Source organism: Aptenodytes patagonicus, chromosome 6 (genome assembly GCF_965638725.1).
Source record: "Aptenodytes patagonicus chromosome 6, bAptPat1.pri.cur, whole genome shotgun sequence".
Taxonomy (NCBI): Eukaryota; Metazoa; Chordata; class Aves; order Sphenisciformes; family Spheniscidae; genus Aptenodytes; species Aptenodytes patagonicus.
Window position 1 is genome coordinate 56,800,761 of NC_134954.1, and position 24,239 is coordinate 56,824,999.

At 35.9% G+C, this 24,239-nt stretch overlaps 1 protein-coding gene across 2 annotated transcripts in view; it reads right to left on the reverse strand.

Annotated features, from left to right (window-relative positions):
* Positions 1-24,239, reverse strand: part of PSMD14 (proteasome 26S subunit, non-ATPase 14) — a 51,388-nt gene that overhangs the window by 18,605 nt on the left and 8,544 nt on the right. For both annotated transcript variants that reach the window (XM_076342771.1, XM_076342770.1), the window contains exons 4-7: positions 9,271-9,342; positions 8,825-8,944; positions 7,644-7,714; positions 6,523-6,673 (exon numbers count right to left, since the gene is read on the reverse strand). In XM_076342771.1, the coding sequence (XP_076198886.1) occupies positions 6,523-6,673; positions 7,644-7,714; positions 8,825-8,944; positions 9,271-9,342 (414 nt within the window). The remainder of the gene's footprint in view (positions 1-6,522; positions 6,674-7,643; positions 7,715-8,824; positions 8,945-9,270; positions 9,343-24,239) is intronic.

The window sequence follows — 24,239 nt, forward strand, 5'->3', positions numbered from 1 at the left end:
AGGCTCCTATCGAAACTTGGTTCTTGCCTAGATCAAATTAGGATGTTTCCCTCTCTGATATGCAGGTTACTGCACCAAATGCTCTGTTCAGTCAACGTTAAGAAATACCACAGTACTGTAAGAGTATCTAAATGTACTAGACGTTGTACAAGATATACAGAAATGTACCCTTGAAATTTAAACCAAAATTACGCATTGTAAAGTTATCTTCTCTATTTTAGAATTTTTCCCTTTACAACAGAAAAGTGTTAGCAAGTCCAGTTGTAATAATGAAAGTCATTCCAGGTAGAAAAGATTCTGACATAAAATTGTAGGTATCACATTTTAAAATATATTTTCTTGTAAAATATTATCTGCATAATAATTCATAATAAACAGACATGTCTGCAAAGCAGTAGTGACAATATAGTCAATTTACTGTTTTGTTTAGTTGTTTTTAATTAATACTTTCAATCTGTACCCTAACGACTGTTGAATTCACTTGTGTCTAGGGAAGATTTATTAAGGTAAAGGTTATTAAGACAAATGCATGAAGTGGGGAAGGGGAGTCGGGTATATAAAGAAAATCTTGTTAGGTGGCTCCAATTTACTTAAAGTTCTCACAAACTTAATTCTTAATGGGCTATTTTTTAAATTCCAAATTTCAGGCATTACACTAATCTCTCTACACATCTCATTTTAAGGATTGCTTTTTTCCTGCATTCTTAAAAAACAGTCACCATGTCCTCCAATCCTGTGGTTAATTCAAACAAACAAGGGAAAAGGACAGGTTCAAAAGAAAAACAATAGCAGTGTGATAAGAGAGTGGAGGTCTGAAAACATGCAATCTTTCAGAAAACTAGTGTAAGAGACAGGTTCAGCTGAAGAAAATTCTTGAGGCTAGATGGTAATTCCAACATTCAGAAGAGTAATTGTTAAATCTGTCTGCTTTTGGTTTCACTCTTTGACTATCAAGTAATTACCAAGTTATAAAACCATTCACATACATATTTGTCTTGATAAGCTGGGTGGATTTGCAACACAAAAACGGTCTCAGAAGAGGAGTTCAGCTGCCTTTCCCTACATACGTCACCAAGCTGAGATAGTGTAGTGTATAGAAAATTTAATCTAAACTGGAACGTAAAAGTAGCAGATCAAAACTATTTGCAAATCACTATTCTTATAGCCAACACTCAACAAAATGACCATCTATTACTCTGAAGAGTTAAAAACTGGAATCAGGTATTAACAAAACCACATTGCTCATATACATAACTAGTTACACACAGGTTGTCACCTAGATTTAGAAGTACTAATGGGCAAAAAAAGAGGAAGAAGAGTGTTTTATGGAAGAGGTTGCCAGAACAGGTCATCCAGCAAATTAAAAACAAAGCTCTGTTCAACCATATGATCTATCAGTTTCGCGGTAGCATTTTATCCTATGCCTATATAAATTTTGTCCATTTTGAAAAATGGACAAAATCTCATTTGCACAATAAGAATTAAAATCATGCTGGAATACTACAAAATTCTGAAGTATAGTATTTGAGCCACCACACTTTTACGATAGGCGTAGAATGCTTTATCATTCTAAACAGACATTTGAATATTTAAAGATATTATTTTTCTTTGTTAACAGCTCAAAAGGACTTTGAGACATTCACCTTGCTCAAGATGACCTTGGCTTTAGACAGACACAACTTTGCTACGGACCTTCAGCAGCAACTCAGCTAAGCGCTCTTCTCCTCAGCTCTTCATTTGTACAAGGAGGATAAAACCAGCATCTTTCTCTCTCTCTCTCCCGCGCCTGCCCCCCCCCGCCCCCCCCCCCCCCCCCGATAAGAGCTGTTTTAGGACAAATAATACTTTTTTTTTTTAAACATACAGTATAACTGTCCCTCTTTGGGACTTCTAGGCGCATGATAAGAATATTTTTTTCACACTTTAAAAATGAGTAGAAGAACAAATTATAAAGTTCATCACATTTTTTACTCCTTTTAGGATAAAATTCTAAAGATCTCAAACTGAACAAAAGAAAGCAATTTTCGACTTCCACTGAAAAGAAACTGCTTGAACAAAATGGTTTTAGACTACAGCCCACATTCTGGCTACTCTTTGAAGTATCAAACCTTCCAATTCCAGAAGAGGTTACTCAGACCACAGAACAAGGTTCTTCAATGCTGTATGTGGCAGGAGACAGTAGTAATAAACTGAAATGGGGAGCTGCTGACTGTACAAAAGGGAAAAAAAAAGTAACTGCAAGAATAATAAAAGTATTGGAACAGGTATTCCCATGAGGCTCTTGCATCTCAAGACTCAAGCAGACAAAACCCTAAGCGAGCTGGTCTGAACTCAACATTGACACTGTGCTCTGCGCAAAGTTGGACTAGATGATCTCCTGAGATCCTTTACAACTGGAATTATTTTGATTTACCTGGCTACCCAAACGTACATGTTTTTTTCTGCTTGTACCCTCTCAATGAGATTAAGGTAAGGATAAAATACCATAGCAAAAACCTCTTTTATGAAAGTAGCAGGATATGGTTTAAGCACAAGATTAAGATGCACAGCATATTTGTTTTTATCTGTCAGGAGGTGATTAACATGCAAAGTAGAATTTATAAAAGGTTATCACGAAGACAAGTTTTTTCCTCAGCAAACAATTAAAAAAATGATTTTTGCCATAAACCAGCAGATCTTCCTACAAATACTTCTGACAGTGCCTTGCTAGGAAAAATTACGGTATAACAGACATGAAATTTTGCTGTAGGAATAAGAGGTTTTGCTACATATCCTACTAAACACCACAAGCGCCAACAAACTTCTTAGATGTACAAAATGGACTTCTGACAATTTTGGATATTTTACCTATCCTTATGCCAGCAATTATTAATCAAGGGAAATTAATGAACTGTCTCAGAAAAACAAACCATTTTAAATGGTGAATTTTTTTACAATAAAGATTTAAAGTTTAAAACAGTTCAAAAAAGAAAACACCACTTTTTTCTTAATTTAACATATATGAGTGCAACACTAAGTTAATGCTTGTGGAGTTAAAGATACTATGTTACAGTGGGTTTAGTGTAGTTATATTTTCCTTAAGAGGTGACGAACAGCTGCTAAGTTAAGGTCCAAAAAAAAATTTATTTTTAACATTTGGCAAAGGTATATAGTTCTCTGTACAGACATTTCAAAATATATGTTGGAAATAAATACGAAATGTCAATATTTAGCTTTATTCCAGATCTTTAATGAAATTACTGCTTCTGGGGAATATTCTAAATATGTATTACAACTTCCACTGCACAGACTGGAAAACTGGGGTGGGTAAAAGAAAGGTTTATTAGCAAGTACAAGATGAAGCAACAGCTAGCCCGGTTGCCCCACTGGCCATATTTCAGCATGTTTACTTTGACTTCATTCACAGAAATCAACTTAAAAAAAAAAAGCCAATACATAAAGCTTTTTCTCTCTGGGTTCTGATAACATTGACCTTCAGTTAAAATTCACTGATCTGCTGTGAGTTTATTTTACAGACAGCTAGAACATTATTAGCCTAAAAATTGCAATATATGGTACACAGTCATGAAAAAAAGCATACTGCGTGCGCAAGAATATGTATGTAAAATAGTAAGATCAGTATTTAGAATTACTCATCCTTCATGTGTCCTACCATATTTATGTAATAATATCCCAGTCCTAAAATGGTCATTAAAGCAGTTGGCATTTAATCCACAGATCTATATGAGGGCTTTATTTTTATATAAGGATTTTATATGACTTTTTTTTACTCATTGGCATTAAGATGACATAAAATTTCTTATCAGTTTTAAAAAAAAAGTATTATATGTATTCTTATCTTTAAATTGCAATCATAAACCCCTGTCCTACTAGGTGTTTGGAACATGCATATCCAGATGAGGACAGCTAACAAAGAAGTAAACAAGTTTTCGCTTTCTACCAGTGACAGGGCAAACTGCTTTTTAATGCTTTAGCTAGTCAAGGTGAACCTGAGGCTCCTCATCAGAATTCATTTCAGCTTCCTGACACATGAAAATAACCTCTGCCCCGGTTATTCTTCACTAGCACAACCATGACTGCTTCACTGACTATAAGCCATAGCAATTTATATGGACATGGACCTGCCCTGAGGTAGGTTTAAAATCAGCTAATGTGTTATTTTGGACTTTCTTTTTAAATACATCTAATCTCAGTCAAAACACACCATATTAAAATCTTCTATGCCACATGTTCACTATAATTTTTTGCCAGACAGTTATGCTAGTAAAAGGTATAATGAGTAATGATCTTGGACTCACATAGCTACATACACAAGCAAAAGCCCACTGGTATAGTGGCTACTACACCAGCAAAATTACCTCTGCAAGCAGTTCTTCTTTTGCTGGCACTGAGAAAAAGCAGGTACTTCCCTGAAATAGGCTTAGCTTGAGTTGTCTACCATACGAAGAGGCATTGGACGCCATACTAAGGCAGCCATGCACATGAAGCAGTCGAACTTGACCTAAGAAATCCCCTTGAGCTCTAATATATCTGTTCTTCTCTCAGTTCATCTAAAATCAAAATACATTTTAATATAAGTGATCTTGCCAACCAGGATCATAAAAGTCATACACATTCCATAGCCTAATCTCACCCCCAAAATCAAGAAATTAGAAGTGGTATTCATAATTTAGGGGATTCTTTCTACTTCTAAGCTTTTAAGGATGCACTTGCCAGAAACTTGACAGTTGTAAACTTTTTTTTAATGTGAAACCTGAGAATGTAATTTAATCTGACTGTAGCAGCTAGACATGTAGGAAAAACAAACGTTACAAGACTTCCAGTGATCTCAAGTACTGGCAGCAATGCCATAAGAAAAGCTGTAATTGAGAAATGTTTAGATGGATAAAAATTCCAGAAATGTTTAAATGGACAAAAAATTATTCACATTAGAAATAAATATGTCAAAGATTATTTTCTTGAAGAGAACAAAGACCCTCAAAGATGACATGTGTCAAACAACAGTGGCAAAAAATTATTAAAAAAAAAAAAGTACTTTGTGAGCAAGTGTGGTATAACAGTAGTGTGACTTACTGGGAGGCTTTTCTCCTTAACGGATTTAATAGCTAGTGAGGTCTAAATTAATTACTAGTATAGTCCCAAAAATTGTATTTTGACAAAATAAAAAGAATCCTATTTCAACATTTCTATTGGAGTGGGAAAATAAGAAAAAGCAAAAGGAAAAAGTTCTAGAAAAAGTAAGTCAGGATTAATTAAATATTCTACTGCACCTTCCCCCCCCCCAAAAAAAAAACCTACCTAAATTTTCTTCTACTCTTTATGCAATTTAAAAGGGAGCAAAATTGATTCACATGTCTAACAGCTTCCAAACAACCAGAAGCTATTAATTTTTCAACTGCCTGCTACATAAACAAATTTGCTATAAAAATCAGAATTAAAAAAAAACCCAACTGAAAATGCAACTGTAGCTTCAGAATATTCTATTATGAAATTAAGGGAACCCTTAGTGGAATTGTTTGGTAGCTTTAATATGATCTGTCTCACCGGAAATATGATACTACAGCTTTACAGAAGATGAACACTTACTTTTAAAATATTTATAAATCTACATTAATATCATCCGTATATACCATGACGCATTTCAATAATTATTCTACAATACAATGGGAGTGCATGCTCAAACAAAACACCTCAGCAGTATTTTAAAGCAGTAAACCACCTAGCCAATTTCTGTACGTTCCGTAGTTTTTCTAATCCACTCTCCCTGTGGTTGAGCAAAATCGAATTGCCTCTCACATTTGCAGACAGCTCTGTGAAGGTGATAATAGAGCTGCTCCCTGCTGTCATGAGGCAGGAAATAGGAAAATGGCATATGGGGCTAGAAAGAAATAAAAAGAGAACTAAACAAGAACAAAAGAGATTTCAACAAAGGACAACTATAACCCAATATGCTTTGCAAGTTAATCTCTTTTCATAATCGTTTAACATACTTAATCATTTATCTGCACACTTCTCAAAAACTCAAAATGCTTGATACCAAGTCTTCTGTAAAGTTTTATAGCCCAAAACATCTGGAATAGAAATGATACTAAAAGCCATCATATGCAACGCCTATAAATCAATGCCTTCTTAGTTAGTACCCACGTTAAGGGGCTGAACATATTCCAGTCTATTAGTAATTGATCTTAGATTTTGGGGCTAAAATGTAGTATCTGAAACAACGTATACTTGGATTATTAGTTGCAAACATGTTGAGTGACAATTGAATAGCAAAATATTAAGGGAGAATTATGATTGGTTATGTGTACTGACAATATCAAAGACTTCCAGCCTGTTTAAGGACTACTGATGCAAGATGCAGAACAAACTAAAAATGATCTTTTCATTTACAATGAGAAATTATTTTTGTTTTTCAATGCAGAATGGGCCTCCAAAAAATCAAGAACTTACACATATTTACAGTGCTTCTATATTAAATTTTACTGAAGTACCTTAAAAAAAAAAAAAGCAAGCCTACTATACCTTTCCTTTTACACTCTGAATGGGATCCACCACCACAGCAACAGCTCTTTCTGATAAGGCTTCAAAGCTCTGCTGAGTATTGATATCTACACCAGACAACCAACAGCCAAAGCCAGGGTGACTATGATACCAACCAACTACCATCTCAGGTCTGAAACAAAGAGGACATTGAGATTCTTAAAAATAAAAACATGTAACACAAGAAGAAATAGTAATGTATCAGGGCATAAATTTGGATGAGCTGTGAAAAAAACACCATTAGAAATATTTAAAATACTCACCATAGTATGGTGAAAACATGGACATGAATAAATGTGACAAAAGAGGGCTATCATTAAGGGATGCACATTAGCAATGGTAGATCATGCTTTCAGTTTTTCACCCTGTTACCACACCTTCCCTGAACCAGTTTTTACCCGTTCAGCACTTGAGTAAATATCTACTCTTTAACTCCTTGGCGTCAAGGGTTGAATTTTCACGGCAGAAAGTCCATCTCAGACATGGACAACGGGAACCAATGGTGGGAAAGTATTAAATATCAATTAAACCAGCAGTAGAACTAGGAACTCAGTCAAAAAGCAATTTGCACTGTTCTGTTCAGCTGCTGAGCCTTTTGCTAACATTAATTCTGAAGTTTTTCCCACAGTAAAAGAATTTGAGCAAGCAGACGACAACTGTTGAGAGGTAGGAGTGAAATAAAAATTTGTTTAAATACTAGGATCTTTTGCAAAATTATTTCCCCTTTCTTTTCATTAAAATTGCTCATAAATAAGCTACAGCTTTGTAATTTTTTAATCTCAATTAAAAGAAATAAAAAAAAAAATCAATCTTTTAAGCAGGTACTGTCTAGTAACTGCCTTACCAAATTGAGCAGCATTCTAATCTTTCTGTGCAATAATCAAAGCTGTAGGTTTAACATGAGTGACAATCTCCTGACAATTGAAATGCATGAGGTGGACTGAATTACATGCTATGCTACTCACCTGATTTCTGGGCCAATTATTTCTATTTAAACATTATTAATAGCCCCTAGATCACTAGTTTTGCGGAAAGCCAGCTGTTTCTTCTAAACAACATGCAGGGAGTACTTGTTACTGTCAGCCCTCCTTAGGGTGACTTACCTTCCCGTCTGTTTCAGCATATCCAACATTTTTGCTTGAAATACAGGATCAACTGCCTCCACACTGACACCCTGATGTAGAAGACAGACAAAAATCACAGTAGTTGTACATAAAGTAATATTATCTTTTAACTCATTACTTTCCACAAATAAAAATTTAAACACCATTCATAAGCATCTGTTTAAAAGGGCAACCTGACTACTTTAGAACTACTTGATAGAACACCCTTAAATGTAAAATACAATTTTTATAAATGTATTTCAATATAATTTTTAAAATGCTGAAAGAAGATTTTGAATTGCTATTTAAGTCATCTCTACTATGAGTAAACATGATTAAATAGGCATAAGAATTCATCTTTTCCTCCTCTTTTTGTTCTGCAAACCCTGGCCTGTTGTTTCCTCACAAGTTCGGCTCTACAGGTTTTATTCAAGATAAATATCACATACTGGCTTTTTGCAGATTCTACTTATACTATGCACATGCATAGAATAAACTCAGGACAAAAGAATTAAAAAATTTCATTGATGTGCAGCTCTGAGTTAAAGGGATCCATGCTTCTTTTAAGAACAATATTTCATCCAAGTTACACAAAAAAAGCATCATAAATTCCAATTATACCCATTGGCTCATCATCTCTTTAAAATATCTCTTCATAACATGAATATTCTTACTCAAAATTAAAATACATCTTTTTTTTCACATCACAAAAATATCATTTAAGAGACATGCCACTGTAAGATCTGTCAAAGAGAGCAAGTTTGAAGTATATCTATAGCACCATCATGATTAAGGGCGTGACACACTTCTAATCAAACCTTTTACATTTTGACTCCTTCCCCTGGCTCATAGTATATGAGTTCTTAAAGTTATCAATTTATAAATCTTTTAAGTGATGTTATAGCAATATATTTATACATATGTAAAGACATAACATCTCCATATACTGACATACACACTTATGTACTAGTCTTTGCTAAAAAGAAAAAAATCTGTTTTAACTAATTTTTTTTTTTACTGAAACCCTTAAATCCATTAGACATGTTAGAATTATACCTAGTAGGTTATACCTTAAGATTGCATAAATGAGGTAAAGCAGGAAAAGCTTTTAAAAATATTTACCATAAGGAAAAAACAAACAAGCAAACAAAATTATCAAGGTCTCGCTGCAAAGAACTCACCGTTCCCGACTGTGGCATTGCAAAAACATCAATTACTCTCACAGTGTAATCATCAACAAATTCCCCGAGCATCAGACCCATAACTTCCATAGGGACACCAGCACGACCATGCTTCAACATCTGGAATTAAGACCAAATGACACTGTATGTTTAACAGGAGGTTCAAGTTTGACTTGGGAGAGTTCTTTCAGCCTTGTTGATCTATAGATAATTTGCAACTTGTAGCACTTTTGAAAACTGTAAGGAACTATAAAACAGTAAAAATGAAGCCAACAAAAGAGAAGTAATTAAAATAAGTTTCTTACTCTGAGTGTTCCAAACGGTACTAATTTATTTTAAAAATTAGTCTGACCAGCACCTAAGGAGCACAAGTCCGTAAACTCTGGATAGGTGCCAGGTGCTCTATCTCCAGCACTATACAGATGCAGTACACACAGAACACTTACTTTCAGCAGTGCAAGGGAGGAGATATAAACCTGTTCCGCTGTATCAACCGCAGGAGCATCTGTTGGTGGCCCCTATGAAAAGAATAAATAATTATTTTCTCCACTATTGTTATTCTGCAGTTTCTAAACATTTTATTTTGTTTTCCATATTACAAAACTTACAGAAAAATGCATATATAATTGTGATTTTGTGTTAAATGCAGTTCTTACAAACAAAACCAAAAAAAAGCACACCCAAACCCCAAACACTTCTTTACAGCACCTTCCTTTACTAACCTATTTTGTAACACAAGTCACCTAGCTACCATCCCCTGTCTCCCCCTACCCCAAAACAATACCAATCTAAAGAGCAATCTTATCAGAATCAGTCGAATAAAAAACTGGCAAGTATTGCACTAGGTACAAACCTGTTACAAGACACACAGGCTGAGTCAGATAAGTTTCCACTAGTCAGCCTTGCCGCAACGCTAACCTTCGTCAGCTGTAAAATACGGCCAGTTCTCCAATTAACTATGTGTTTCTTACAGTGGTGTGAATGTAAATGCTGCTGGGCTAGCATGATTAACTGGCACCAACACAAACAGCAATTTCCCTTTGCTTCATCAGCTTTCAGCTAAAGAGGACTTGCAGATAAAGGCTATGGGAGTACTTTGCAGATACACCGGTACAGTGAGAGAAAAAACGGACCTCCGATCCCTAGGTGGAAAAGCTGTGAACAAAATACTTTGCTCTTTGCCTTATGAGTAGTTATTCAAAAATTAGCACAACTGTCCCAGGTGTGAATGATTGGTTGAAACAGGTTCTGTGTACTGTTGAAACTGAAAAACACAGGAGGCAGCAATTTAAATGTCCCTTTCTCCAGGAGCAAGAGACATATTGCTCTTATATACAGAATTCCGTATCAGCGTACCTCATTACAGCCAATTAACAGTACACTCATTACTTTATTACCAAACTGTGTACAACAAATTTCCACTGGAAAGACAAAAAGGTTACTTCTGCACTAAGTGATGTAAACTTAGAAGGGCAACAAAGCAACTATGGAGTACGGTTAAAAAAAAAAGATACTCCACAACAAGTTAAAGGAGGAAAAAAATGGTGCCTTTACACAAACATTTTGTAGATTTAGAACTTTGATTCCACAGTTATAAGCAAAATTGGGCAAAAAAAGGAAAATTGAGTAAATTCTTGATTTTTCACTTAAAGTGGAATAATTCAGTACAACATGCGTCCACATGACATCAAACAGAAGACATAGCGATCGACACAAGCCATCCCCTCCGAAGATAAAACCAGGAACTTAAATAATCAGCATATTAGATTTGTACAGTAATTGTCCTTTCTGCATACTTTCACTTTTACACACACAGAAAAACATCATCTAGTCTTCTGCTTTAAAGACAGTAAGAAAATTCAGGGTTTTTTTTTTTCCCCCCCAATGTCAATGAATTCCTCCTCTATTAGCTCCAGATCCAATCTTTATATTTTGAAGCCAATCTTTATATTTTGAAACTCACGTACATGCATGGATCTTTGTCAACCACAACTGCTTCCTAACACCTTCAAACTTTTATTTCCAACTTTGATACAGCTGACCATCACCTCTTGATATTTGCTCTCCCTCACTTCTTACTACTCATTGCTAATTCTTCTGTCACTTTGGCCTTTCCATCAGCAATCTTCCAGGAGGTTTAACTTTTCGCCTTCTATAATATTCTTGCCAAAGGTCCATTTTTAATCAATTCCACCTCTTCCTCAAGTATTTCTCTGACTAGCTATAGCCCAACAGTGAGATGCTCCAGTGGAGAAGTGTTCCTCCAACACTTACAATGAAAAACTCTATGAGCAGTTCTTCAGAACATCTCACAGAACCAGATGCACAGGGCACTTATTCCAAATTTACTACAACTAAATTGTTTGACTGATGAAGCTTTAAATGCCCAATCATTTTCTGATACTGTTACTACAGTTTTTTCCTCCATAAACATGTAAGTTTACTTTCTTAACTGTATCTCTCCTGCTTTAAGTCTATTCTAAATGATCTTCTTTTCACTCAGAAGTCTTAATACTTTGGAAAGCACAAAGACTCTTATTTCCACTTTATCACTGCTAAGAATAAAGCACAGATGAGCTGGGGTTTAATTAAAAAAAACTTATTAGTTTGATAACAACCCCTTTCTTCTTACATAAAGCTCTCTTCCAATTTTCTACCAGTTCTAGACCAGAGAGGGTCTGAAGCGAGGGTAAAAGTACACACACAGTAACCTTCTGCTTTAGGAAGAACCACAACATCCATGCTGTGATCACCATACATATTCTACATTTGTCCCAGCTCTCGTTTAATGTTTCACATAAGCAAGCATCCCATTACACCATTCAGTATTTTTAAAAATAAAGAATAGCATAAAAAAAAAATCTCCCCCAAACTAGCATAAGTAGTTCTGTGATTTCTGGAAGGCTAATGTTGATGTTTGATTGAGACTAGCTTCTCAAAAATCAGGAGCTTGAACTGAACTTTATTCCACAGACTATTGCTCTTGAATAGGCTCTCCTATATGGAATCTCTAATGTCTGTTAAGATGGCAGATCACACTGACACCCTTCCTGCAGCTGAGGCATTAATCACATCTCTGTCCCCTGTGTAGACACCTGTGTTCACAACTTGTAAGAGTTTAATTATTCTTCATAACTTTCCCCATTTTAAAATCTATTTAAAAATCAGTCAGTAGATTCAACACTTATAGGGAGGAGACAAACATCATTACATTCTGTTTCTGTAACAAGGCAACTAAATTACCTTTAGTTTAAGCAAAGGTAGGAACTAAAGCAGGGTGATACCCTACTGTACTCATTCCTAATCTCTCCTCCTTCCATTATTTCTATACTCCCTGGAGCTTTCAAATGCTTCTTTACCTTGGTGATGGTCCAGTAGAGGGGATATTTAATATTATACTTTATCAATCCTTTAGGCATTCTATGAGATAAAGTAGTTTCTGTTTTCAAAACTTATGTTAAAGTTCTCCTGCCAGCATCCATAGCCAACAATTCATTTTCAGCATAGGAAACGTCGCTAATTCATAAAGGAATGCTTCATTGGTGTAAATCAACTTGCTTAGCATCTTTTTTTTTTTTAAAGCCATAGTATTCACTGTGAATGATTTTGCACTCTAAATGTGAGTTTAAATATATATAAAAATGACTACACTAAGCATTAGGAGATATTAACTCTCACTGTTTCACTTTAAGCACGTGCCTGAGATAGTGAAAATATTAAAGACTAACTTCCACTCTTATCACGCAGTTCAACCAATTTACCTGAACTCTTAAAAATTAGCTAATGGTAGTATACAATGCAAATATAATGTAGGTTTATTAATTCTTAGTCTTCTTATAAAGTACAGCACATACTAAGTATTTCCTTGGTCACAGACACTTCTTTTGTGAAGACCTCACTACGTCCTTTCAGTCTGCTCTGTTGTCCTTATAGACTATAAAGGAAATATATAGGAGAAAAGGAAACAACTCATTGCACTGTACCAATTATGTGTATTAATTTTCATGTTAATATTCCCTCCTTTGTTTTAGCTTATAGATTAGAATGAACTGCTCAGAAGAGTTCTGAAATGATTCTGATGTACCAATTCAGGAATTTTGAGGAGGATAGGACCTATAGGTCAAAACCTGTCTAGAATCTACCTTCACAACAGATTTAGTTGCACATTATTTTTCTACCAAAGATAAACTGGCACATAAAATACTACAGGCACACACTTGTCTTTCTACAGAAAATTATAAACCCAAAGTTCATCAAATTCTTAACCTAAAACTTCTAAAGATTTAACAGATAAAACCAACAGAATAGATCTTGGGTCTTCCAAGTAGTTTACTTGGCTTTAGATGATGCCATTTGAAAAAACAGACATTTGGAAACTGGAACCGATTTACTTCCATCTCTGACCACTTCCTTTTCCATAAACGGCTGATGATGTAACACAGCCCTGGAGCGACAGCCGCAGCTTCTGCATGCTAGTTACACAGTATGTGGGAGCTAGCTACAGGTTACATGTTTTAAGATTTCTTTGGCCTGGTTCTGCTAGTCTTCCACAGAAGTTTATGCATTTCTTCCACGAAGCAAAGAGGAAGAAAGACTTTATTAACTAATCTCTACATGGAGGCAAAGTATTTTACACTGACCCTCCACAGCATGTGCTATTATCACTGTTCATAAACTTCACTGCCTGCCAACTTTCACAAAGGAGCACCATCCTTATGAAGCAAAGTACCAAATTAAATTAACTGGTGTCAGAAACCCAAATAAGAAAGCATTTGTATCTGCAATGCAAAAGATCTGCTGGTATTTTTGGTTACATTATGGTATTCAAAGAAGGTCAGACAGTTCTCCCACTGCACAGAGTTTTGTAAGACTGTCCATCTCACTGCAAAACAGCGAATACTGCCTTCATTCTGCCTGCCCACAGCTTTATTGGATAATTTCTTGGGGAAATGGAGAAAAATCGGATTTGGAAACTGCAAGGAATATTGAACATTCTTTTTCCCAAGCATTCTGTATAAGCTGGATACAGTAATTATTAAAATTCAAAAACTGTTCTAAGAAATACTGTTATTGTTCCACTTACTGAAAAAGGATGTTTCTTCTGAATCAACTATACATGCTGTCAGTCAGTGAAATGAGCTGCCTGACAGCCAGCCATCTCATAAAATCCAACCAAACTCCGGTTTTGTTTTTGTTTAGAATGGCAGAATCCCAATTTCAATAATAACTGATAAAATTAAGGTACCACTATTAAAATACATTTTATTTTTTGCTTAATTTTTTTTCAGTAAGACTTGTAATGGAAAAAAATCACATTTAAGTTATGAACAGAGGATTTCATTGTAATACGAAATTATGCATGATACTATTTTTGTTTCAAACAGTTAAAGAGATGATCCAATATAAAAAGCAGCCCTTTACTGGGGCAGCCCTTGTTGACGAAGTGTTAAAGGCATTTGCCATTCTAACACGATAAAAACTAATGCCTTGAAGTGTTATCTACTCAGGCCTTTTAGCAAATTTGTTAACACTTTTAGGTATATTACTCCACCTTGCTCTTAGTGTGAACTGGTATCAATTATTTAGCCAATTTTATGATGTTACAAAAATACCTGCTGATTAAATGTGAACTAAAGTGTCATTTTAGAGCACTGTTCTTTATTTGTACTATTTTACATTTAATCAGATAGGTATAGAAAGTGGACTTGATTAATTACACATGCAACTGAGAAATATTCCACAAATGGAGACACTTTCTATTGTTTAAATGGATCTTAAGAACTGCTCTGGTGTCACGCTAATAGCACAAAAGATGATTTTTAAATACATCATAGCTGTTTCAACAAAGAAACTCAGTTTTGCGGGAGTAACTGTAATAAAAAAAGCCAGTGAACTAAAGCGCTCTAGAGCAAGTCTTAGCTTTATTGCACCAAACAATGTATTTCTGTGTAAAATATCAGAATTGCTACAATCATTAATACTTTTTTTTATTTTTGCAATTGAAACAATTTAAACATGAACATAGGACACACAAGCAAACACTGACCACTATAGTGTTTATTTCTTTCCCAGTAAGGTAAGAAAGAACCTTTTAATAGTTTAATTTTGTGAGTATTAAACAACTAGTGTGAAAAACAAGCTGCATGTAAACTATTTCTACTGCCTCTGCTTCAATGACTAGCTGAGGCAACCTGTTATAGGAGGTGTTAATTGGCAATAGGAGTACAAGTCAGAAGCATGTTCCCCATCGTCCTAACCCAGCAAGGCTGGGTCATTAAAGTGGAAATGAATTCTTTCATGCCGACTTAACCCTTTCAGTACGTATTTTCAGCTGTTATATCTAAAGACAGTTGAGAAAGATTAACTAAAAAAAGACAGAAAAAGCTTGCATTACTTTTGAGTGTAAAACAGTATTCACACACATCCCCCCACACTTTTTCTTCACTTCCCTTCTCTACCTCCTCCAAATCAAGTGTTTCAGATAATCATGACATTTATTATGTAGGTAGGGGGGGGAAGAAGGGCAACTGGGGTATAAATGCAAAGACAATCATTGTAAAATAATAATTTATCATATTAAAGGACACGTGGAAAGATCAGGCACTTAAAAGTGAGCTTAAAACTACCATTTTGTGGAGGTAAATCCAATGGTGGGTACATAGCTTGGTATGAGGGCAAAAAACATTACAGAATACTACCTGCAGAGAGGACACAAACTTGAGCAAGCGTGCAGAGGAGGCAGAGGTATTAGTGACAATAAAAAGACCTTAAAAGTTCACCAGAGTACCACTGCTCTTCTCTACCTACCCTTTGTCAGTAAGTGGGATAACCTGATGATATAGTGACATAAAGAATAAATGATTTCTTAGATCAGCATAGTGCTTTTTACACATTGCTAAGCCTAAAAATCTAAACAAAATTGTGATCGTGGAGCAATTTTTCCTGTACCGAGACACTTACAGAAAATACCAACTCATATTTCATCAGTTGAAGTGGCGGAGTAAGCCATATTCCTGGATCTCAATGGTTCTAGCAACATTGTCACAACAAGCACCAGTAGTCATTTATTGCATTTTCCACAGTACAGGAAGTTAACGTGATCAGTCATGACAGAGGAAATGATCCAGTTTATAAAAACTGAAAAAATCATAGAGTTCATAAAAAAGGAAAAATAGATTACCTTGCACTGTGAATCACACTAATTAGTAGCAATTTGAAATTTTATTGCAATTTTCAAGCTAGTACACACACAATTTACGGTTAGTTCCACATCAACAGGATTACATTTTGAAGCTAGCGTTATGTCTAAACAGTTTGTATGTTTAGGCCCATTTTTATACCAATTATAATCAAGCATACATAACAGACCACAAAATACCATAAGTCTCAACAAACAGCCTAGATTTCTGAAAGGATCACATTGTCTTGTTACACCATATGTCAGATGAAATAAAAATTGTAGTAATATGTTTAGTCTCATAGACTCCAAAATGGAGTAGGGATCCGAGGGAAATATTATGGCATCAATTGCTATTTTAAATTAAAAATATCTGCAAAAAAAACCCCAAACTTAACAGGCTAGATAAAAAAACCACTGCCTCAGTATGTTTTACAAAATCCTGTCTCCTAAAAAAAGTTTATCCAGGTTCATATTTACAGCAGAACTCCATAAACAGCAATATAGACTTGAAATATGTAACGTTTCTCATCTCCCCTCCTCTTCAAAAACCAAAATTACAGAACACAGAACTTCGTATAGCTTTGAGCAGTTGGTTAAATGGGCTGGGATCACCAGTTTGCAAACACCTCTTCAGTGCAGAGCCAAAACTTTACTACTTACCTTTTCTGTTTGTTTGGGTTTTTGTTTCTCTGGTATTTGTTCTTTTTAAATTAAGCAGAACTTAAAACAAAAATAATCTCTAGTTCACTAGGACACTCCACAGAGAACCTGGTCAGAATTTTAGTTGAAGAAAGAAAAAAAAGAAAGAAAGGAAGACAAAGTTTAACTTATGTTTCTATCCTATCCGTCTATCAGTAATCTCTCTTGCACTAACAGTTTCATGGAAGAGGTATAGTAATCCACCAACATGGGCACATTCAGGATTTCCCATATACCTGTAGAATGTAATGTGTTTTGCTCATCTAATTGCCCAAAGTTGTCAAAATTTTAAAAGGTCTTTTACAAAAAATAGCACTCCTGTTTTCCAATGCTACCATTGAAAATATTCTCGAAGACTGAGGCTTAAAGCTTACTAAGAAAAAAAAATATTTACCAAGATTTGGCATCAAATTATGCTAGTTGATTTTATTTTGAGGTCAGATAAGCTTAATTTTACTACAGTGTACTTTACAGAAAGTCATTCTACTTAGTCTAATTTTTATTAGAAATGAATATTTATTACCCAATATTAACATGTATTCATTACATAAAGTTTTTTATATAAATATCACCTTGATGCAATTTGCAATAGTCAGACTTTCTGCAATGTTCTCAATACAACCGTTGCATGAAAGGGCCACTTAAGTGTAATCTTTCCTGGTTCTAGTGTTTCCTCTCTTTTTACCCCATACAATCTACAAATTCATTGAGACATGCAAAAAAGCAAGGGAAGGCATGCTGCATCACTGTAGTTAATACTCCTTATTATCAAGCATAAGGACAATTTGGACTAGATGACCTTTAAAGGTCCCTTCCAACCCAAACCATTCTATGATTCTATGACAACGTTACGGTTAGCAAAAAGCCATAAGATCAGAGGCACAAAACAAATCCTCAGTAACGTTGTACCTGTTTTTGAAAAGAACTACTATTTTTCACAACCTCAAGTTACTGGGGAAAAAAGAAAATCCAGAAAATACAAAGGTCAGTTTCACTCCAGAATAAAACCAGGACTAACCTGTTATCTATTCCTATCACCATTACAGAAAGTATTGGGATTTAGAAATGAGAGCCTCAAGACAAATGAGTCAGCATTTGTAGATTTTGTCTGCCTCCAGAAGCCTTGCTCTAATGCAGATTTTTAATTGCCTCATTCTAGACACAGTTCTGCCAAGAAGGCAATGTAGCCCTCAGTGGGTGCTGTCTGAGGTCACCCTAAAGTACGCTTTGTGCAGCAGAGCAGTTAAAAGGGATTTATTCAATACGTAAAAGAATGCACTGGGTTCTATATGCCTACAGGCTCTCTGTTGTGAAGAACTGGTCCTCTGGACACAAGCAGGTGAACTGGGAGACTCAGTGGTAATATGTAGGAAGGTTAGTTGTTTGTAACACTTCTTAAAAGCAACAAAAAAAAAAACCCAAAACACACACCACTTAAAACAAGAAGAACACTTCAAACTTCCAGGAAAAACTGAAGAGGACTTCTACACTGCAGGAAGAAAACAGATGCCCTTGTTCAAAGGTGCTGCATAGTAACATTACAACTTAATATTCAACAGCATGGGATTTCAGAAAGAAGAAACAATTTCTAAGAGAAATAAATTAAATCCATCGCTGTAAGGGAGCTGTTTCCTGCTTACAGAAAGGAACATTACAAGTGAACAGGTGTAATGCAAAAGCCAAAGATGTCTGCTCTTGTTTAGTCTTTTTTTCCACATTCTTTCTCATTACGGCTACACTCATTTCCTTGTCCAAGCTCCTTTGTCTCTTCTGGGGAAAGTCGGCTGGACTACACTGGCAATTAAATTGAGGAGAGAGAAGCTAATTGCCTAATTATTAGAAATAAGAAAGTTTAAGATCTGAGGCCAAGAGGAGGCAGCTAAAAATGGTCTCCAAAGTTTATAGGAAAATAGTAGATCAGAGAAAACTGATAATGCTCAGGCACAACCCACTAGCTTTGTTATTTTTAGTTTTATGTTTGTTTGTGATTAATGTGTAAGGTATGACTGTAGCGCAGCCCATCATACTTTAAGGCAGCTTTTATAACACAAAGTACGCACTGTGTTGTAAGTACAATCATATGACTGTTCCTAAACCTATTCCAGCATGTATCTCTCTCCCTCTCCCATTAGCACTTTTGGATATAAATCACCTTATAATCACTCAACTGTGTTTCAAATGTAGAAAAGCTATACCCAGCCTTTAGCAATCCCCAACAACTTTCAGTAAGCCTACACTACCCATGGAGCTATCACCACCTCCAGTGTAAGCAGACCCAGGCCACACCAGTACCCTAAATTTGATATGAAGCTTTTGATTGAACAGCCCTGTATTAAAACACTAACCAATGCAGTAAAATACTCATCCCAGTCAATGAAAGTAAACCAGCACAGCTTTACACACATACCTAAGGTCGGGTTTTTTTCTCCTTAAAACAAAATAATATATTTTGGATCTATAAACTGACACTGAGACTTTCTACAGGAGATAACATATCGATTAAGTCTTTTGACCTTTTTATGGGAGTTGATGTTGGATGTTTTTAATGGATGAAAAATGTTTGTAACTGAGAAAATTTTTCTACTCTTTAAAGGGATTGATAGCTTCTAGGGAAAAAAAATAGAACTGGAATAACCCACCCAAACTGTACACCATCTTATCTACTGGGAGGTATATTGGAATTCTAGAAATACTAACATTCTTAGTACTTGAGAACTCTGCTGGAAAATGTCTCAGAAGCAACGGCACAGAAATGATGCACAATTTTAAGAGCTATAATTCAGATTTATTCCCCTGACAGAGTATTCTCAAAAGGAGTATCTGAAGCTTCAAACACACACGAGAAGCAGACAATAGTGTATCACCACAATTCAAACCACATAAGGCATGTACACCCAGGAGACACAGAAACAAAAAAGTCATGCAAGTGCAACAGATACCGAGACACCAAAACACTGTACAGCTTTCCAAAGGAAAAAGCACTTCATTATATTAAAGACAACACATTTGCACCCTTCAAACTAAAACCTAACCTGTTTCAAGAATCAATTAACCAAAACAAATTTCAATAAGATGTTAAGGTGTTGGGGGGTTTTCTGGTTGGGTTTTCTGGGGGGAGCGATGGGGGTGTTTGTTTGGGTTTTGAAGTTTTTTGTTGTTGTTGGGGGTCGTGTTTTTTTTTATATAGGGAATCTTAGGATGCAGATTAGCCAGCTAGAACATGTCATTTACTTCAGCACACACATCAGCTTAATGAAGTAACTCAAGGAAACTTGCATTTAATTGTTAATTGGGAATGATCTACACTGAGCCTGACCCTCCTTTGCCTGCCAGATCACCAACTCTTATTCTGAAGCCGTGCAGAATACTGAGCCAGTAGTGCTCTTTTCTAATAACCATCCTGGCTAGATCAGCAGATGAAACAGAACTTTAGATCAGTGGCAGGTCTCCCAAGTTCCCACGGTGCCATAGATTTACTAAATGGGATCAGCATGTTCTAAAAAACGATGATAATACGAGGGAAAAAGGTTCCACAGCATCAAGCAGTGCAATGCTTGAAACCTCATAATCAAAGTGACAGTTTTCAAGTGCCATTTACAATGCCCTAATCTGGAAACATCCCAGCTAACCCATCTGATCAACTATTTCACAGATGGAAGCACTTGATGGCTAATTGGCAAGTCCATTATTCAAATAAAATAGAAAATAGCAGTGCAGATAGCTATATTCCAAGTCAAGGTGTAAACACTCCTTAAAAGACACAGGTCACTTCTCTGTCTCTTCCTACCTTCCCATTTGGATTTTTTCCCTTCCCCTCTGCCACCAAATATGTTAATTCAGAAATACAGCATCAGTTTTATTTTCCATTTATTGCACCAGAACAGTTGTTCGCACCAACAAAGCAATGTAACTGAATATTTTCAAAAATCCATCAAGTAATGAAAAATTATTTCAACAGCATTTTAAAAAAGTGTCATTAATTATTTCACTGCTTCCTATCACATCTGGATTCAGAAAAATAGACAGGATGCGTTAGCATGGACAAGAACTTGTATAGCTTGGATTATTGTTCTGAAGGCATTGGGGAGAGAGAGCTCTGCTAAAAATGCACTTAATTTGCTCACTCTTAAATGGTATCCAGTAGGATTGTCTAATGGAGGCATATGTGGAACTGATTTCACTAGCAAACAATAGTTCAGTGTACAAAAATGAAGAGGAGTGTTGCTCCAAATTCCCGCCTGCTACATAAGTAGAATACTTTTACATACCCCACAAAGCCTGTTAATTTGTCTGCAGCAAATGTACAATGCAAAGTGAAGTATTAAATCACTAGTGAAATTCTGTGGTAGGCAATATTCCAGGGGGATGAACAGGGAGAGACGGAAAAGAATGAACCAGGAAAGGGAAGATAACAACTAAAAAAATCCAACATGACAAGGGGCAGGAGGAGGAAGAGAGGGGACCATACAAGAGAAGGAAAACAAGTGCATTGCCAAAATTTGAACTCCCATGAACTACAGAAGGGAAATTAAAGTAATAAGCATTTTGTTTGGGACATCACAACACTTTCAAACTTTAACCGTTCCCCCACATCTTTTTTAAAAAGCTTCAATCACTCATTCTTATGCATATATGATGGGAGCAGAAGTTCAAATGCCTACAATACCAGGCATCTAAGACAAACAATTTCTGCATGAAGCAGTGTTGCAAAGGTCTTACTTATGGCATCAAGTTCAAACCTAAACACAGGTACCTTCCCATACAAAGAACAAAGTTAATGACCAAGTTCACTGCCAGAAAATACTGTGAATGGCTTATATGATGCCAAAAGCTATCAGATTCTCTTCCCTCCTCTCCTGTCTACCTGCTGCCCCATGAAGACAGTCCTTTGTCCAAGACTAAAAGAGAGGAAATGGCTCAAAATTTCTAAGCCACAAATCACTGGAGGGAAAGTTTATTGTTGAAATATCACTTTCAGATCACTTCCTTAAAGATTTGTTTATTAGCCATATGAAGACAGGCTTAGGGTTGACGGAATTTAGCACTGACCACCTCTGGATAAGTCAACATTGAAAGCCAATCAGCCATTCAATAGCATGCTGAAGGAGCAAGTAGTAAGAAAAGAGAAGAACCATGAATTCACTGAAAGCAGTTTTCAAGTGGAATACGAGACACCAAAAGACTTGAAAAGAAAGCTGTAAAAACATGAATCCAAAGAGCACTTGGGACAACATATTTGAGTTTGGAAATGAAGAAAAAACAAACAAATAACCCCAATCAAGATAATAATCAGAAAAGGTGGTTTTGCCAAGGGGAAAGAGCCGAGTAACTGTTCAACTTAGCTGCTGAAGAAGCTCAGACAAATCAATGAGAAAGAATTCCTTGACAGAGATCAAATAGGAACTGTGCTGACCAAGCATTTGCTGTTACTTGAACGTTAGTTACAAAGCAAATTAAACAGACTGTTAGCAGACCTCATGTGATGCAGTCCTCTTGCTAAGCAAACACCTAGCTACAAGAAAAAAAAAAATCCCCAAATTGTGTTATAAAATTACTTTGAAAATGCTTCTCCTTCTACAAGACTATACACACAGATGATTCTTATGTTAGCAAGAATGACTTGTTCAACAGATGTTTTTACTATGTTCAACCTTAAAAGCAAAACCTCTAAAGACAGAACTGCTGTGACACAGCAATAAGAAAACAAAAAGCTTTGTACGGTTGTTTAAAACACCCTAGTGCAAACAAATGGTAACAACTTTGTTTACTTTCTAGCAGGACAAAGTATGTCCAAGAAATACCTGAGTTCTCTCTTCCCCCTCAAAGCCCACTGATTCACTCTGGATTCTCTCTCAATCAATCTTCAGAACAGAAGTGATCTTTGAAGGTCCGCTGAAACACCGTATTTTGACATGAAATTATTCTTTTTGAAAAGCCTTCCTGCTGATTCAATAAACCAAAAGACTACAAAAGTAGTCAAGATATCCAGTGCAAGCAGCAACTTGCATAAAGAGCAATTCAGTTTTCTGCTTTTTTTAATAATCCAACACATACTCATCAATTCATTTAAGAGACAATTCCATATTTAAACAGAGAGCAGCTTTGCAGGCCAAAGCTGCCAGAGGAGTTCAGCAAGCTTCTTCTGAATGTTATGTTCTATTGTCTGCCACGATTTTCTAGCAAGCTTTAAGTTAAAGTTGAGAAATTCAGAAAGCAGCAGAGAGTTAACTGTAAATTTGAAAAACAGCTTTGATATGCGTCAAGTTCAGAGAGGACTAAGAAGTGAAAGCTTGAGTGATTAGACTGCGCAGATGTTAAAAAAATGAAGAGTCATGAAGCAGGCTGGCAGCTCAGAGGAACAAGAGAAATAACTGTTTAAGAAAGTGAAACTAAAAATAACTGAGGGCTGCTTGAAGACTCACTAAGAGAGCGTGAATAGAATTTTAGCTATAAAAAGGAAAAAAATTATGCACCAAAAGTTACAGCTTATTTGGCAAAACACCTAGAGGCTGTAAATCAGCTTAGAATATTTCACCAAATGCTTCAGTATTAAACCACTTCTTTCCTAGTTATACTGGACACAAACACACTACACACAACCAAAAGAAGCTGTGGGTTTAGCAATTGCAATCATCCCAGAAGCAAAATCACACACACATCATGAAGCCTAAGACAAACAGAACTGATTCCTCCAGAAGAAAAAGAGTCTGGATTCTCGATTTAGAACAGAGCCCCAGAGGCAGACGAGGAAGCAAAGAAAGGCCAGATACTGCGGCCAGCCAAGACTACAGAAAGGGTTCCAGTGTAATTTCCTTTGTAAGGAAATAATTCTTCCTACAAGCCTCAGACAAAGAAGTTCCCAATTTATTTTTTTTTCCTGTACCCACAGTAGTCAGCACAATGTCATAAGATCAGCTTGGTTTTATTTTTGAAGACTGCTGGCCACACCAGTTGGCCAAGGAAAAAAGCACTAGGACTTGCTCTAATGGTAGGAGAAGCCATACAACATCTGTGAGTCTCCCACCGGAACAGCACAGCTGCCAGGGAGGCCTTTTTGCTGTGAGTAGTTACAGAAGCAAGGACAACAGCGAACAAGACACAATAAAACACACACATATACATGGCTACAACTACCTGCAAGTGATAAATTCAACTCAAATTACTTCCTGAAATTTACATACACTTCAGTATCTTATAATGCCCATCACAATGTGATCCAAGGACTGAAATATATAATTTATGAAGGAGCAAGTGGGTATGCTCAGCTATTTAGAACCATCTTCATGTTCTGAAAGTCCCTATTATTGGAAGTTGATTTTTTACTTTTATTGTGTGTTTCCAATGCTTTCCAATCCAAACTTTAAAATGTTCAGACACCAAATGAAAGGTTTATAAACATTCTGTAAATTCAGTGTCAACATAGGAGTTCATACTGACAAAAAAACCCCAGTCAGGCTGTAACAATCATTTGCATACACTTATATAGCATCTCTAGAGTCAGATATTATTCTATGAACCCTGTTTTTTTTATGCTGT